At 41.2% G+C, this 18,145-nt stretch overlaps 1 protein-coding gene across 1 annotated transcript in view; it reads right to left on the bottom strand.

Moving 5' to 3' along the window:
• The window catches only part of LOC124253907, a 38,228-nt gene that overhangs the window by 7,591 nt on the left and 12,492 nt on the right, over window positions 1–18,145 (bottom strand). The window contains exons 2-6 of the mRNA XM_046687758.1: window positions 8,652–8,759; window positions 8,040–8,071; window positions 6,894–7,069; window positions 2,878–3,051; window positions 1,127–1,174 (exon numbers count right to left, since the gene is read on the bottom strand). Coding sequence (XP_046543714.1) covers window positions 1,127–1,174; window positions 2,878–3,051; window positions 6,894–7,069; window positions 8,040–8,071; window positions 8,652–8,723 — 502 coding nt within the window. The 5' untranslated portion in view covers window positions 8,724–8,759. The remainder of the gene's footprint in view (window positions 1–1,126; window positions 1,175–2,877; window positions 3,052–6,893; window positions 7,070–8,039; window positions 8,072–8,651; window positions 8,760–18,145) is intronic.

The following is an 18,145-nucleotide window of genomic DNA, read 5'->3' on the forward strand; positions in this document are numbered from 1 at the left end:
TAATTCTAACCTGGATCTTCACGGGAATGGTGGTGGTGGAATTGGGTTTAGCGTCGTGCTTGAGAATATTTCGCTCATATGACGACGTGCATGCGTGTGTATGTGTATGTGCGGCTGCTTGTACTAGCCCAGACTGAAGCTGGTTTTATAGTGCTAGCCCACTGAGATACCATGCCGCAGTGAAGCATGAATACCCCACTCAGACACATTATACTGACTCCGAGCTGACCAGTCCTTGTTGTACCCATTAATGCCGAGCGTCAGGCAGGGACCAACAAGTACCATATTTTAATGTCTTTTGGTATGACGCGGTCGGGGATCGAACCCGCGACCTTCCGCACTCCGGGCGGACGCTCTAACCACTACACCACGGAGGCAGTCTCACGGGAATGGAAATATGTCAGTACTGAACTGAGTAGGGTCTACAGGCAAGTGTCTCAATTTTCTAGTCCTATATATCACCAGCACTATTCCAAACACACATGCATCTAGAACTGCATTCTCTTCCCACAGAGGTTACTTGTCATATCTTCCTACTGAACCTCTGTTCTAATACGCCATATTTCCCGGTTCTCGTAAAATCCCTAGCGGCAAAAGATCGCAGCACCGAATTATCTCCCTTCTTTCTATCCAATCAGAACACGTGTTACATTCAACTTGACTAACACAAGCAAATGTGGGGCCACAAATATCCCCATCTGCCGGGGCTTGTGTTGATATTACACACAAGGCGTTTAATGGCTAGCTTGTCCGTTGTCAATAAGAGGCGATGGAGGCGCCACTGATCCGCCATAACATGACTGAGTTCTGTCTAGAAGAAACGTTTGCGCAGGGGAAGAAGTTTAGTTTTCTCGAAGCATCACGGAAATTACCGAGGCCTTGGCGAATGATCACTTTTGAAACAAGCGTAAGCTGATTGCACAACTAAATCTGATTGCCTCCAATCACGAAGTCTTGAACGCTCACACCATGAAATGGCATTATTAGAACAGAGGTTACGTAGGAAGATATGACAGGAGTAACCTCTGTGGGAAGAGAATGCTAGAACTGTATAAAAAAAGGAAAACACAGATAAGCCTAAAACTGGCACTAAACTTTGACTAACAGAACACTTCTGTTAACTTACCTATAAGAACAATGGCTACTGTATCCAGAGCAGCGTCATCACCTTCACCTGAAACACACAGTGTTGTCCATGTGATGTTTTCTTTTCAAGCTTGGTGATGGAGTTAAAGGTGAGGTGAAATTGGGTTTAACGTCGTGCTTGAGAATATTTCGCTCATATGACGATGTGCATGCGTGTGTATGTGTATGTGCGGCTGCTTGTACTAGCCCAGACTGAAGCTGGTTTTATAGTGCTAGCCCACTGAGATACCACGCCGCAGTGAAGCATGAATACCCCACTCAGACACAGTATACTGACTCCGAGCCGACCAGTCCTTGTTGTACCCATTAATGCCGAGCGCCAGGCAGGGACCAACAAGTACCATATTTTAACATCTTTTGGTATGACGCAGTCGGGGATGGAGTTACAGCAAGTTATGATGTTTCAGACATAAGTGAAAGCTGACTCAGGTGGAAAGTACTGACATTTCCCCAAAACCTCAAAAAGTTTAAATACCACTGTCAATACAAAAACTTTGTTTCCCAACTTTGACCATAATCAAGATTACAATCAAAGTACAACAATATTTCATAATAACCTAGAAGGCGACCTTGACCTTTGATAGGCATGAGAACAACAATAAGAGGACAGAGTCAATTATATCCTCTGCAACTGAATACATTTATCATGAAAAATTATTTGAAAGTTGCTGCCATGCAAAGAGGAAACTGATTTCGTTTACAAAATCTCAAACTATCAAAAGGCAATAGTTCACCACAGCACCTATTTGTGAGCCCAGTTTGCAGAGGACATATTGTTAGAATTTCATGATCTGCTCCAGAAATGCGACATTTCAGTCATAGTCAGAGTTGTTGCCATGGAGACTCAAACTGATTCCTTTTAAAATCCCAAACTATAAAAAAGCACAAGCTCACCACTAGCTATTTTACAAGTTTGGTGAAGAAATATTGTCCGTTTTTCAGAATCTGCCCTGGAAACAAAACAACCACTATTTCAAGCTTAAGCCAAAGTTGTTGCCATGGAGATTCAAAACTTTATTTTTACCAGAAACCCAAACCAGCAAAAGGTACCATTATACCACTAGACTATCCATGGGCCAAGTTTGGTGAAGAAATATCATAATGGTTTTCAAGTTCTGCACTGAAAAAGACATCTTGAACGGACGGATGGATGAACAAATAGGGGTGGCAGTAGTGAAAACTTCTTTTGCCCCAAACCATATAACTTTATCCCTGCGATCTTAGGATAAATGTATGAATACTTTTTGCAACAAAGTAACCAAGGCCATGTGTTGAGTTATAAAAAAGAAATTCTCCAGGTCAAAAGGTTCAAGAAATAAAATATCTAGAGTATCAATGTTAAACTTTAGACAGGTCACCAATACCAACAAGAAATTCACTAGACTGGCAATGTAACCCAGGGCTTAGTCTCATGGATAGTGTGTAAACTGATGGTCCCAGTGAGGTCTCACCTATACAATGTGTAAACTGGTGGTCCCAGTGAGGTCTCACCTATACAATGTGTAAACTGATGGTCCCAGTGAGGTCTCACCTATGCAATGTGTAAACTGGTGGTCCCAGTGAGGTCTCACCTATACAATGTGTAAACTGATGGTCCCAGTGAGGTCTCACTTATACAGTGTGTAAACTGGTGGTCCCAGTGAGGTCTCACCTATACAATGTGTAAACTGATGGTCCCAGTGTGGTCTCACCTATACAGTGTGTAAACTGATGGTCCCAGTGTGGTCTCACCTATACAATGTGTAAACTGATGGTCCCAGTGAGGCTGTGGGTGGTCGATGCAGGTGATGTTGGTTGACTGGGATGGTATATAACCCACAGAGCACTCGAGGAAGCAGGTGCTATAGATGGTGTTGTCATTGCTGCAGACGGCTTTTCCATTACGAGGGATCCACTTCTCACAGGCTATTACATAACACCACTTGTTAACACATATTGAAATGTATATAGTTTTGATTACCATTACCCAAACAAAAGAAAATATTGAATTAATTGCACTCTTTTTAGAGTTAAACCTGCTTTGGAGTTTTGGGTTGCCTAAAAATCACTGAATTTTGAAGATTTTACAAAATATTTTCAACAAGTTTCAAACATAGTTTTCAGCAATATATTCACAGCAACAATAAATCAGGTTGCTGATTTTTCAGTTTTTCTTATTTCTTGTTGGTGAAATTAATAATCCACTGCTGATAATTCAATTTTTAATTTATAAAATATTTTATTCCACAACAAAATCAGTGAATTCTTAAGAAAGTCTTAAGAGCCAGCGTTAAACATCGTGCCCGTAGTAACACTGTTTATTCCCTAAACATATACACACGTCGTGTGTATACTGCTGACGTCTGTGTATATTCGTCACATATTACATATACATCTTGTTCACATACTCTCCATATACAACCCCAGGGACACACAAGCTGCTATCAAAGGTATAACCAAGTGGTCCAACTCATGGACTTGGTTGATATGTCAACATACCCCACAGGGTATAACTCATAGTATCAACCACTGGTTTGTCTTGTCCAGGCTTGATTCCATCAGACCTCTCACAGAGCTGGTACGCTGCTGAGACTGACATTAAATGTATTCAAAATACAAACAAAACTCAAACAAACAAAAACAGGCCCCAATTTCTCGAAAGGAACTTAAGAATTAGTTTGGCCTTAAGTTAGTGTTTTTACTCAAATTTGAGAAAATGCATTTCCCAGAATGAACTGAAATTGATATTAAACTCAAACATAGTAGACACTTTGAGTTTGATGGATAGATTACTTAAGCTGTTTGGGCTTTTTTATTTAAAAAATGCAGTTGAGTTAAAAATTCAGCATATTTGTCAAACTCAGTTTGAAATTTGAGTAAAAAAATCACTACTCACCATGAGTTGCCTCCCTTGCTGTTTTGGCGGGAAGACGGCGCCACCCGTCTTGCCATGCTTCACTCTCTCCGAATTTCAAGCCCGACACTTAGATTTACTGGGATAAGTCCTGTGTATCCTGTGGCCCAAGGACTGTTGATAGTGCTGGGATGTGGAATTGTCTGTCCGGTTGACCTGCAGTTGATTCTTTGCTACAAAGTCCCATCTCAGTCCCATATGCACTATGTTTCGGTTTTCATCAAAACGAGTCCTTTCAAAGTCTAGAGCATGTATTTCCGACATCCTTGCTGCTGTTGCTAGGCCAATCAGGAATAGAGTTTTCTGTGTTAAGAACTCAAAGGATGTCCTCTCTAACGGTTCATAAGCGTCACTGGTGAGATGGCGTAGAACTACGTTGAGGTCCCAAGCCGGAGCTTTAAATCTCTGTTGTTGGTCCTCCAGTTTAAAAGAGCGTAATAAGGCCAGTAACTCTGGTACCTTAGTCAGTTTTACACTCGTCCTCATAGTGATAACTGAGCTCAATGCCGCTAGGTATGTTGAGAGTGTTAACCCTTTTAACCGCTTCGTTTGTCTTAAGTGACAGAGATAGTCCGCCACTTGAGGGTGTGTTGCTTTTATGGCTGTGAAGCCTGTTTTCCGAGCGTAGGTCTCAAAGCTTCGCCACTTGTCGTCATACAAGTTGGCGTGTTGACTTGCGTAGGGCTAGAGTGACCGCTTTAGCTGCTCTGGTGGAATATCCTCTCTTATTCAAGCATGCCTTGATACGCTCCACGAGTGTAGGTGGAACACCTCGGGGTTGCCGTGTGCTTGCTTTGTGTGAGGATGTACTTGCAACTTCTTCCACTCTGGTAGTTGCAGTTGAGGTGGTCCTAGTTCTTGTATGAGAATAGGGAACCATACTCTCGCTGGCCAGTAAGGCGCGATCAAAATCAGTTGCAGGTTCTTCGTCTGTCTGATTTTCTGCAACACTTGCGGTATGAGAACTGGTGGTGGGAACACATAAGCGTTGAGTCCTTCCCAGGAGATGCTTAGAGCATCTGTTGCCCACGCTTGTGGATCTGGTATTGGAGAGACGAATGTTACCAGTTGATTGTTGAATCTTGTGGCAAACAAGTCTATTAGTGGCGCTCCTATCTCCTGTATGATCTGTTTGAAGATCTCTGGATGTAACATCCATTCTGTTGGGGATGGCTGAGATGGACGAGATAGTGCGTCTGCTATCACATTCTTGGCCCCTGGAATGTGACATGCGTTGATGTGGATGTTCAGGTTGTCTGTTATGCTGAACAGTTGAAAGCACAGGTTCAAGAGGTTTGCCGACCTTGTTGATCCTTGTTTGTTTATCTAGAACGCCACTGTGGAGTTGTCCGTGTGTACCGTTAGATGAGCATTCTTCAAAATGCTGGTCCAGTGGAGTATGGCGTTTATCACTGCTTTCATCTCTAGCATGTTGATGTGCAGATCTTTCTCTTGTAATGTCCATTTCCCAGCTGACACTTCGTTGTCGAGGTGTGCTCCCCATCCTTGGAGAGATGCGTCCACATAGAGATGTGTCTTGCACTCCGGCTCTGCTAAGTAGGTGCCTCCGCAAACATTCGATCTCTGAGTCCACCATAGTAGATATGGTTTTAGTCTGTCCGGGATTTCGAAGGGGTCCGGATCGTCTAGAAGTGTAATAACAAAGACCTGTAGTGGGCGTAGTTGTAATCTCCCTCTGCGCGTCATGTCCTGAGCTGACGTGAGGAGACCCAATAGGCTTTGCCACTGTTGGAGTGGCCACGGAGAGAGTAGAGCTTGTGATACCATCTGTTGTATCTTTAGCCACCGGTCGTCTGGTACTGCTATGCGGTTTTCTGTTGTGATGAGCCGAACTCCTAGGAACTGCCGGTCCTGTGTAGGCTCTAGTTCCGACTTGAGGAGATTCACTAGCCATCCTAGATGTGTGAGAAGCCTGATGGTGAAGTCTAGTTGCAGTCTGAGATGACTGGGATCTTGATGAGCCTGAATCCCATCGTCTAGGTAGAACGCACTGCGTAGACCTCGATGATATAGGTATGTGACTATGGGCTTCGTCACTCTTGTAAACAACCAGGGGCTGATGATATTCCAAATGGCAGGACTTTCCATTGGTAGTGTCGTCCGTCTAGTAGGAATCTGAGGTACTTCCTTGATTCCGGATGCATAAGAATGTGCAGGTATGCGTCCTGTAAATCTATGCTGGCCATGTGGTCCAAAGGACGGACGAGATGTAGTAGTTGTGGTAGATGAATCATGCTGACATAGTTTACAGCCAGAGCTCGAAGTACATATTGTTGTGCAACTGGGGCACAATAGATGAGGGTCTGCAGCAGATAAACGAAACCTACAACGAAAACAGGTTTTCATGAAATGTAAACAAACTGAACAATCACGTATAAATCGTGAATAAACAGTCAAATTACGAACAAATTTCCAACCATATTGTAGAAGGATACTCCTAAAACCTTCTAAATGTAACTTTAGAAGGAAATAACTAAGTTATCAAAGGATATAGTGCCATGCTGGAGACACAGGTGCTTTCCCAACCGTCCACTAGGGCGAAGAAGGAGAGAGTGAAGCGTGGCAAGACGGGTGGCGCCGTTTTCCTGCCAAAACAGCAAGGGAGGCAACTCATGGTGAGTAGTGATTTTACGTCTGCTTTTTTGAAGGGAGCTTCAAACAGGAAATACAAGTGTTCCACTAAGGTTCGCAAGAGGAGGGAGACAAGCAATAATACATGAGTCAGGATAACGAAAATTTTTAAGTTTGTTTCGAGAAATCAGGGCCTGTTTACACATGCTCAGTTTGTTGTTACGCAATGTTTATATACTGGGTTAATATGTTGCGTACATACATGGTTTGTCGAAGGACGTGCTGTGGCAGTGAGCCCGTCTTCCGTCAGGAAGAGCAGGGATCTGCCGACATTGTTCTTGAAGGTGTTCTTCATACAGCCTGTGATTGTCAAAAACCTCACGGGGGCAAATACGACACAACTCGCAATAACCGGGGTGGTTCGGCAACTTGTAGTAGCTAAAAATAGAAATAATAATAAACATCATTATCATCTTCAGCAGCAGCAGCATCACCGTCATCTGTTTTTGTAACATTGCTTGCATCCATCCAAGTTAAATGTTTTTTGTACACCTTGAATGTTTTAATATACATCATCATGCACACAAGGGTTTATCTCATTAAGCTTTCGGCTACTTGAGAAAACAAATTATGTTTCCACAACTTTTAACAAAAACTATATTGAAATCGTAGCTATTGACCGAAGTATGTTTTCACAATTAGGGGCATGTATGGAATATTTCATCCTCATCAGTTTTATTGGAGAAGATGTTTACAGAGGTGAGAATGCCTTTTGAGAGTTCTAAGTGCCATTGGCGGATCAAGAGGGGGAGTACACGAGTTTCGGAACAAACACACGCACACACCATTAACTTCTATGCAGACTTAAGTCATTTTCAAAAAGGTGTGCGTGCATGCGTGCGGTTCGCAGGAGGTTCGGAACACATGCAAGCACGCACCCACGCACACACCCATACCTTTTTGATAATGACCAAAGTCTGCATAGAAGTTAATGGTTTGCATTGGCGAAGAATAATATAGATTTTGTCAAGTTCTGCTCCGGACATTAAACAGACAGACTGTGTGTCACAACCTTCAATCAGCCAAGTAACGGCGACTGACAACCGAAGTTAAAAAGTCAACTCTTACAACCAGCATTTGGGACCAGTTCTAACCCAGAATCACCACTGATCAACCACATATTGTCAGCCATTAAGTGTTAACATCTGTTTACAACTCCTTGGTCAGGTAGGTAGTGATTCAGATTTTATGACTTGCTGCTAGGAAAATGTAGAGAAGGGGAGTATGAATTATCAAACATTCAATATTCATACCTATGTTACTATACTGTGATTCCAAGGGATCTGATTGGCTAAACAAGCATTTCGTTTTCATTTATATTTTCATAAAGCAGCAGATGAATACTTACAACTTCTTGTCTGAGCAGTGCGCCTGAACAATCTGAAATATACCACAGGCCAATAACAATAAGTTGTGGTTGGCTGAATAAAACAAACAATGGTCTTAGGCAATGGCAGTTCAGGTCAGTTTCGTTTAAAATACACAGGTCTATCACCTTCATAATATACAGGTCCATTTAAACAACATAATATGTTATTCTATCATGATTTAAGGTTGTATTGTCTTTGAAGATTTAGACATAATTGTGCAGTCACCTGTTTTGAATATAATACATGGTTACGATATTGAAAAACTTGAAATTGTAGTCTCCGAGTTTAAGAATATATTGCTATTTCTTACAAATTTGATATCAGGAAATAACATAACGGGTATCCGGGTAGGGTAGGGTAATAGGGGGTGGGGTACCTTAGGTTGAAAATTTGGACTCATCCAAGCCCTAATATGCAGGTTCATTACTTTCATGATATGCAGGTCCATCTCTTTTCAAACTTTATGCTATTTCCCGATATCAAATTTGTAAGAAATGGCAATAGGTCTATTTTGTTTGTAATATACAGGTCCATTGCTATATATCATAATACATACTATGATTACTATGAATTTCTCCTTCCAGTTTTACCTTGCCGAAGTTAAGCAACAGCAGTATAATGGCGCCAGTCACATGTGGCAGCAGCCCCCCACATAGCTTCATACCAGTGTCCGGGGACCGTACAGAGCCTCATCTAACCTGTAACATACCACAGACATATACCTAGCTTCATACCAGTGTCTGGCCACTGTACAGAACCTCATCCAACCTGTAACATACCACAGACATATACCTGGCTTCATACCAGTGTCTGGCCACTGTACAGAACCTCATCCAACCTGTAACATACCACAGACATATACCTGGCTTCATACCAGTGTCTGGCCACTGTACAGAACCTCATCCAACCTGTAACATACCACAGACATATACCTAGCTTCATACCAGTGTCTGGCCACTGTACAGAACCTCATCGAACCTGTAACATACCACAGACATATACCTAGCTTCATACCAGTGTCTGGCCACTGTACAGAACCTCATCCAACCTGTAACATACCACAGACATATACCTAGCTTCATACCAGTGTCTGGCCACTGTACAGAACCTCATCCAATCTGTAACATACCACGGACATATGTGCCTCGATGATTCTGAACCTTTATCAGATTTCAAAGCCTCACTGAACATAATAATGTCTGTCTCTGAACTTCACTGTTTCAGAACCTAGATTGAAACTAGTGCCTATAGTCTGTTTGGCTCAAAATCGGACCGATGAATTGCAACCTAACTTGAAAACTATTAAACACATAATACTCAATGAAACGCTGATCATAGAGAGGAAGGAGAGGAACAGCCAGGTGTGCGAGAAAGGATGGAGACGGCACAGCACAGGTTAATGAATCAATAACTTTGTCAGCAGTTGTGCACGTGCTTCACGTACACCTGGCTGTTCCTCTCTTTGCACCCATCCCTCGTAACAAATAGTGAACTTTGTCAAAATTTTAATGATAGTTTGTTAAACAACTTTTTTATTTTTAGGACATAAATTCTGCAAAAAAGTCACAGAGTTGGTCTGCTGTTTTGATCATGATCAGCGTTTCATTGAGTATTATATGTTTAGTAGTTTTCGAGTTAGATTGCAATTAATCGGTCCGATTTTGAGTCAAACGGACTATAGTGAAGGGTCTGAAAGTAGTATTTTGAGTCAAACGGACTATAGTGAAGGGTCTGAAAGTAGTATTTTGAGTCAAACGGACTATAGTGAAGGGTCTGAAAGTAGTATTTTGAGTCAAACAGACTACAGTGAAGGGTCTGAAAGTAGTATTTTGAGTCAAACGGACTATAGTGAAGGGTCTGAAAGTAGTATTTTGAGTCAAACGGACTACAGTGAAGGGTCTGAAAGTAGTATTTTGAGTCAAACAGACTACAGTGAAGGGTCTGAAAGTAGTATTTTGAGTCAAACAGACTACAGTGAAGGGTCTGAAAGTAGTATTTTGAGTCAAACGGACTATAGTGAAGGGTCTGAAAGTAGTATTTTGAGTCAAACGGACTATAGTGAAGGGTCTGAAAGTAGTATTTTGAGTCAAACGGACTACAGTGAAGGGTCTGAAAGTAGTATTTTGAGTCAAACAGACTACAGTGAAGGGTCTGAAAGTAGTATTTTGAGTCAAACAGACTACAGTGAAGGGTCTGAAAGTAGTATGAAATGACTTCATGAAATAACACCATTCACCAAGCCTCCTTGAATCTGAGGTTGTTTCTTACATAAGTCATTTTTTTGTTTAATCATTGATATTTGATAAATGTTTTGTAAATAGATAAATCGCTCAGAATTGATGGAGTAGGGTCCATGCATGAAGCACAAATACCGTAAGTCCCCATGGTCCTTAGTATGGTGATCTACCTTCAGTTGTTTGCGATCCATAGCCACTTATATACTGAACCACAAAAGAAACGTCGCTTTTCAAAACCCAATGCAAAATTGATTTTGCAAGGTGGTGTTTTTATTATGATTGTACCGTTCTGTTAACATGTGTTTCAATCCAAATTGACAGTCATTACCAACATCAGTGTGTTTTCTGATGAAAAAGCATATCGACCAAACGCACCAAAAAAGGCAGACATGGTAAAAGGTTCCGTATGACATTCGTGAAAATGAAAATGCATGTGCATGTCATGACAACCCTACCAATTAAAGCGAGTCCCAAACTCGCCTGGAATCATTTTTGTTTTGACACAATCACCATGCCACGACTTACGAGAGATCAGAGCAACTAGGTCTTGGGACGATTGCAAGTTGTCCAGACTGCATGAAGGGTAGCCAATCATGTTAATGTTCATGTTAGGACAATCTACCGACTGCAGGAGTGGTATCAGGCCACTAACAGCATCCAAGAACGTTCACGCAGTGGGCGACATTCAGTAACATCGCATCGTCAAGACCGACAGATTGTGCACCACCATCTGCATGATCACTTCCTGAAAGCGACGGAAACAGCATGCCAGACCATTGGGACTCACAACAGACCCATCAGTGCCGATACAGTGCGTCGACACTTGCGCAGAAGAACCTCTGCTGTCACAGACCCTATCGTAGTCCTGTCCTCACCGCTCATCATCGCCAAAACCGTATGCAATGGGCAACTCAGCATCGAAATTGGCGTTATCGACAATTGAGAACTGTGCTTTTTTCTCATGAAAGCCGATACTGTGATTCTACAGTCGATAGCAGAGTGAGAGCATGGCAAGGGCTTGGTGAACTGTTTTCCAATGAGTGTACTGTTGAAAGTGACTCTTGGGGTGGTCCAAGCATCATAGTGGGGGTGCAATCGGTGTGAACCAGTTAGTTGACACCATGGTGTTCCAGAATCTGGGTCCAGGATGAGGAAATAACATGACAGCTGCACACTATACTGAATCAGTCATAAGACCCCACGTTGTACCACATTTTGGATGGTACAGAAAACATGTCTTCCAGCAAGACAACAGTCATGCCCACACTGCCAGGGCAACATTGGACTTCCTAAGACAACATGGCATCCAAACCCTACAAGAGCCTGCACTCAATCCGGATTTAAGTCCAAAAGTACACCTTTGGGACGAGATTTAAAGAAGACTGAATGGCCTCCAACCAAAGCCGACAACTGTCACTGGACTTGACCAGGCATTTTGCAGAGGATGGACCCAAGTGCATATGGCCCATCATCTGGCTAATTCATTCTATGTACAGACGATGCAGCACTTTCATGGATGCTCATGGAGGCCACACGATACTGATTTTGGGGTACCTTAATGATACCATTTTTGGTGATTTTGTTTGTGTGAACTCTAAATGTGATTCCCGAAAATGTGCTAACCTTAATTGTTAAGTTTGAACTCAGTCCTCCGTTGTGATTGTTAATTAGAGTGAATTAAAGTGTGTACTTGAAGAAACCGCTATTGGTGCAACATTTCTTTTGTGGTTCAGTATATATTGTCTTGTATGTACGTATTTATTTTTATGCTAGTCTTAGATCTATATCTGTGATATTCTTTATGGTTTTTTTGTCGTTTTTCCACAGGTTTTTATACTGAATTTATGTGTCATGAATGTATAACATGGTTTGGTCACAGTACGGCTGAAATTCTGCTGATGTAACTAAAGATTCTAACTCACTCACTCATGAATCTGAAATAACCAAACATAGAAACAGAAAGAAACCGAACCTAAAATCTGAAAAGATTAAACACAAATTTGTAGTTTTAATTTTGTTGTTTTTATATGAAATTGTGGTTCATCATTACAAAATGACATGTGGATATACCGCTATGACTCCATGACTGAGTGAGTGAGTTTAGTTTGAAGCCGCTTTTAGAAATATTCCAGCAATATCACGACGGGTGACACCAGAAATGGGCTTTACACATTGTACTCATGGGGGAATCAAACCTGGGACTTCGGTGTGACGAGCGAACGCTTTAACCACTAGGCTACCCCTATGGCATAATGAATTGTCCATCAGAGACAAGTTTCACTATAATGCAATTCTTTCCATATGGTCAACCCTCATAGGTGATCTGACTTGTCCTCCACTTGATGTTTGTGATTGTGACGGCAATCATGTTCACGTTCCACCAATACTTATTCGAAGTATCAAACCACCATATTGATGCATGAACCATAAATATTGCAATGGACTAATGGGCTGTGTATTGGCACATATATTGTATTGCGATATATTGCGATCCTGGTACCCATATTCCAATACGTATTGCGATATATTGCGATCCTGGTACCCATATTCCAATATGTATTGCAATCCTGGTACCAATATTCCAATACGCATTGCGATATATTGCGATCCTGGTGCCCATATTCCAATACGCATTGCGATATATTGCGATCCTGGTACCCATATTCCAATATGTATTGCGATCCTGGTACCCATATTCTAATACGTATTGCGATATATTGCGATCCTGGTACCCATATTCCAATACGTATTGCGATATATTGGGAGCTTCAGTGTTTGACAGATTGTACATGCATGCTATTTTCTGCACACCAAAACCTTTAAAACAGATTTTATGGTTGTGATAACAGAAATATTGAATTTAGATTTGATTTTGCGGGATTGTATTTTCTTTTTCTATTTTTTTTTGCATGTCAAGTATGCTGTTTTAACAATTAATTGCAATGGAAAACTTTGGTGTGAATGGAAGTCTGTATAGATCTTTACTTAAAGGTCACATGCAACGTAAAACACAACTTTGCAGAATGCAACTTCTGTTTTATTGACACCTATGTGTCTGCCTGCCTGTATGCTAATGACAATATTCAATACACAACTTTGATCACTGACCACATGCAATTTGAACTTAACACCTATCAGGCTATACACGTATTGATTTATGGCCCGAGTTTGGTCTCTGTCACATTATGTAATTACACAGACAGGCAGGTGTGATACTTGTACACATGACATGTTATGATGTCTGTTGATTGCAAAATGTTATACATAAAAATGAGCATGTATTTACAAAACCCAACATCTCTATACACACACACACACACAATGAGCCGTGAGGGCATCTGCAAATGAACCAGCCATTACACTTGAGTGCACACCCACCCGCTCTGACTGGGTTCGGTATCCCGGGTGCTTTGTTTGAAGGGAAGTACACCCAAGTGGAGAGGGCTTATTTAAGTTGGATAACTTGTGCCCAATCCGTTTCTTAATTGGATAAAATATGTTTCAATCAATCAACCCAAGTACAAAATATTGCACTTTTGATTTGCGATTGTACGCTTATAATTTTGTTTGTGTGTTTTTTCATAATCAGCAATGTATATTATGGCATGAATACGTGATAATTGTGTTTTAATTATGTTTGATTTTTTGGTTGCATGTGACCTTTAAACGATAGACATAATCATAAAACTTCATGTATTTTCATTACCCAATATACCGGTCCTTAGAAAAAACATTGCAATACGTATCGTTTAAAAGGTGTATTGCGATATACCAGTAATACAATGCAGTCCTACCCGACACCTTATCACTGCCTCCTTGTGTCTATATTTGGGGACTTGATGCACTTTTCTGATTCTTTGTACAAGCAGTTCTTAGAAACTCAGCCCCAGCCTGAACTGTTATTTGCAGAGCTAGACGTCATGCATCATTTCCTCTTCAGTGAAATATGTAGTTACTGTTTAAGCCTATCTCAGGGGTTTATTCAGTGTAATTCCCAATCTATTTATATCCCATCTGTCACGATGTGCATTGTACTAGACTGGCAGCTGAAGTCCGGATACTGAACTGTTTATATCAAATAGGCAACAATGTCACCGTGACATACATGCAAAATTATACACTTGGGTTGTCATCCATTCATGTAATTTTCATTTTGCCTTTTAAGCCCTAGAAGCTGTTATGGCAGATAATCGAGACAGGTTATCCTCTCATATTACTAAGTGTGGTTTTATAAGGACAGTATATGTTTAAACATGTTTGTTTGTTTGTTTTCTGTATACTCAACATGATCAATGATTTGAATACCTGCTTTCTATGAGTCTGTTACCAGGTCTGCCGCCATGCCTTAACTCCTGAGATCGAGAAAAATAGTGGTGTTTTTATTATGATTGTACCGTTTGGTTAACATGCGTTTCAATCCAAATTGACAGTCATTACCAACATCAGTGTGTTTTCTGATGAAAAAGCATATCGACCAGACGCTCCGAAAAAGGCAGACATATTAAAAGGTTCCGTATGACACTCGAGAAAATGAAAATGCACGTGCATGTTGTGACAACCCTACCAATGAAAGCGAGTCCCAAACTCGCCTGGAATCATTTTTGTTTTGACACAATCACCATGCCACGACTTACGAGAGATCAGAGCAACTAGGTCTTGGGACGATTACATGTTGTCCAGACTGCATGAAGGGTAGCTAATCATTTTAATGTTCATGTTAGGACAATCTACCGACTGCAGGAGTGGTATCAGGCCACTAACAGCATCCAAGAACGTTCACGCAGTGGGCGACATTCAGTAACATGGCATCATCAAGAACGACAGATTGTGCACCACCATCTGCATGATCACTTCCTGAAAGCGACGGAAACAGCATGCCAGACCATTGGGACTCACAACAGACCCATCAGTGCCGATACAGTGCGTCGACGCTTGCGCAGAAGAACCTCTGCTGTCACAGACCCTATCGTAGTCCTGTCCTCACCGCTCATCATCGCCAAAACCGTATGCAATGGGCAACTCAGCATCGAAATTGGCGTTATCGACAATTGAGAACTGTGCTTTTTTCTCATGAAAGCCGATACTGTGATTCTACAGTCGATAGCAGAGTGAGAGCATGGCAAGGGCTTGGTGAACTGTTTTCCAATGAGTGTACTGTTGAAAGTGACTCTTGGGGTGGTCCAAGCATCATAGTGGGGGTGCAATCGGTGTGAACCAGTTAGTTGACACCATGGTGTTCCAGAATCTGGGTCCAGGATGAGGAAATAACATGACAGCTGCACACTATACTGAATCAGTCATAAGACCCCACGTTGTACCACATTTTGGATGGTACAGAAAACATGTCTTCCAGCAAGACAACAGTCGTGCCCACACTGCCAGGGCAACACTGGACTTCCTAAGACAACATGGCATCCAAACCCTACAAGAGCCTGCACTCAATCCGGATTTAAGTCCAAAAGTACACCTTTGGGACGAGATTTCAAGAAGACTGAATGGCCTCCAACCAAAGCCGACAACTGTCACTGGACTTGACCAGGCATTTACAGAGAGGATGGACCCAAGTGCATATGGTCCATCATATGGCCCATCAACTGGCTAATTCATTCCATGTACAGACGATGCAGCACTTTCATGGATGCCCATGGAGGCCACACGATACTGACTTTGGGGTACCTTAATGATACCATTTTTGGTGATTTTGTTTGTGTGAACTCTAAATGTGATTCCCGAAAATGTGCTAACCTTAATTGTTAAGTTTGAACTCAGTCCTCCGTTGTGATTGTTAATTAGAGTGAATTAAAGTGTGTACTTGAAGAAACCGCTATTGGTGCAACATTTCTTTTGTGGTTCAGTATATATTGTCTTGTATGTACGTATTTATTTTTATGCTAGTCTTAGATCTATATCTGTGATATTCTTGATGGTTTTTTTGTCCTTTTTTCCACACGTTTTTATACTGATTTTATGTGTCATGAATGTATAACATGGTTTGGTCACAGTATGGCTGAAATTCTGCTGATGTAACTAAAGATTCTAACTCACTCACTCATGAATCTGAAATAACCAAACATAGAAACAGAAAGAAACCGAACCTAAAATCTGAAAAAGATTAAACACAAATTTGTAGTTTTAATTTTGTTGTTTTTATATGAAATTGTGGTTCATCATTACAAAATAACATGTGGATATACCGCTGTGACTCCATGACTGAGTGAGTGAGTTTAGTTTTGTCGTCGGCTTTTTAGAAATATTCCAGCAATATCAACGACGGGTGACACCAGAAATGGGCTTCACACATTGTACTCATGGGGGAATCAAACCTGGGACTTCGGTGTGACGAGCAAACGCTTTAACCACTAGGCTACCCCTATGGCATAATGAATTGTCCATCAGAGACAAGTTTCACTATAATGCAATTCTTTCCATATGGTCAACCCTCATAGGTGAACTGAATTGTCCTCCACTTGATGTTTGTGATTGTGACGGCAATCATGTTCACGTTCCACCAATACTTATTCGAAGTATCAAACCACCATATTGATGCATGAACCATAAATATTGCAATGGACTAATGGGCTGTGTATTGGCACATATATTGTATTGCGATATATTGCGATCCTGGTACCCATATTCCAATATGTATTGCGATATATTGCGATCCTGGTACCCATATTCCAATACGTATTGCGATATATTGCGATCCTGGTACCCATATTCTAATACGTATTGCGATCCTGGTACCCATATTCCAATACGTATTGCGATATATTGTGATCCTGGTACCCATATTCCAATATGCATTGCGATATATTGCGATCCTGGTACCCATATTCTAATACATATTGCAATCCTGGTACCCACATTTTCCAATACGCATTGCGATATATTGTGATCCTGGTACCCATATTTCAATACGTATTGCGATATATTGCGATCCTGGTACCCATATTCCAATACGTATTAGAGATATATTGTGATCCTGGTACCCATATTCCAATACGTATTGCGATATATTGCGATCCTGGTACCCATATTCCAATATGCATTGCGATATATTGCGATCCTGGTACTCATATTCTAAAACATATTGCAATCCTGGTACCCACATTTTCCAATACGCATTGCTATATATTGCGATCCTGGTACCCATATTCCAATACGTATTGCGATATATTGCGATCCTGGTACCCATATTCCAATACGTATTGTGATATATTGTGATCCTGGTACCCATATTCCAATACGTATTGCGATATATTACGACCCTGGTACCTATATTCCAATACGTATTGCGATATATTGCGATCCTGGTACCCATATTCCAATACGTATTGTGATATATTGTGATCCTGGTACCCATATTCCAATATGTATTGCGATCCTGGTACCCATAATCCAATACGTATTGCGATATATTGCGATCCTGGTACCCATATTCTAATACGTATTGCGATCCTGGAACCCATATTCCAATATGTATTGTGATATATTGCGATCTTGGTACCCATATTCCAATATGCATTGCGATATATTGCGATCCTGGTACCCATATTCCAATACGTATTGCGATATATTGTGATCCTGTAACCCATATTCTAATACGTATTGCGATGTATTGCGATCCTGGTACCCATATTCCAATATGCATTGCGATATATTGCGCTCCTGGTACCCATATTCTAAAACGTATTGCAATCCTGGTACCCACAATTTCCAATACACATTGCTATATATTGCGATCCTGGTACCCATATTCCAATACGTATTGCGATATATTGCGATCCTGGTACCCATATTCCAATATGTATTGCGATATATTGCGATCCTGGTACCCATATTCCAAT

Source organism: Haliotis rubra, unplaced genomic scaffold (genome assembly GCF_003918875.1).
Source record: "Haliotis rubra isolate DU_JTF1 unplaced genomic scaffold, ASM391887v1 Scf558, whole genome shotgun sequence".
Taxonomy (NCBI): Eukaryota; Metazoa; Mollusca; class Gastropoda; order Lepetellida; family Haliotidae; genus Haliotis; species Haliotis rubra.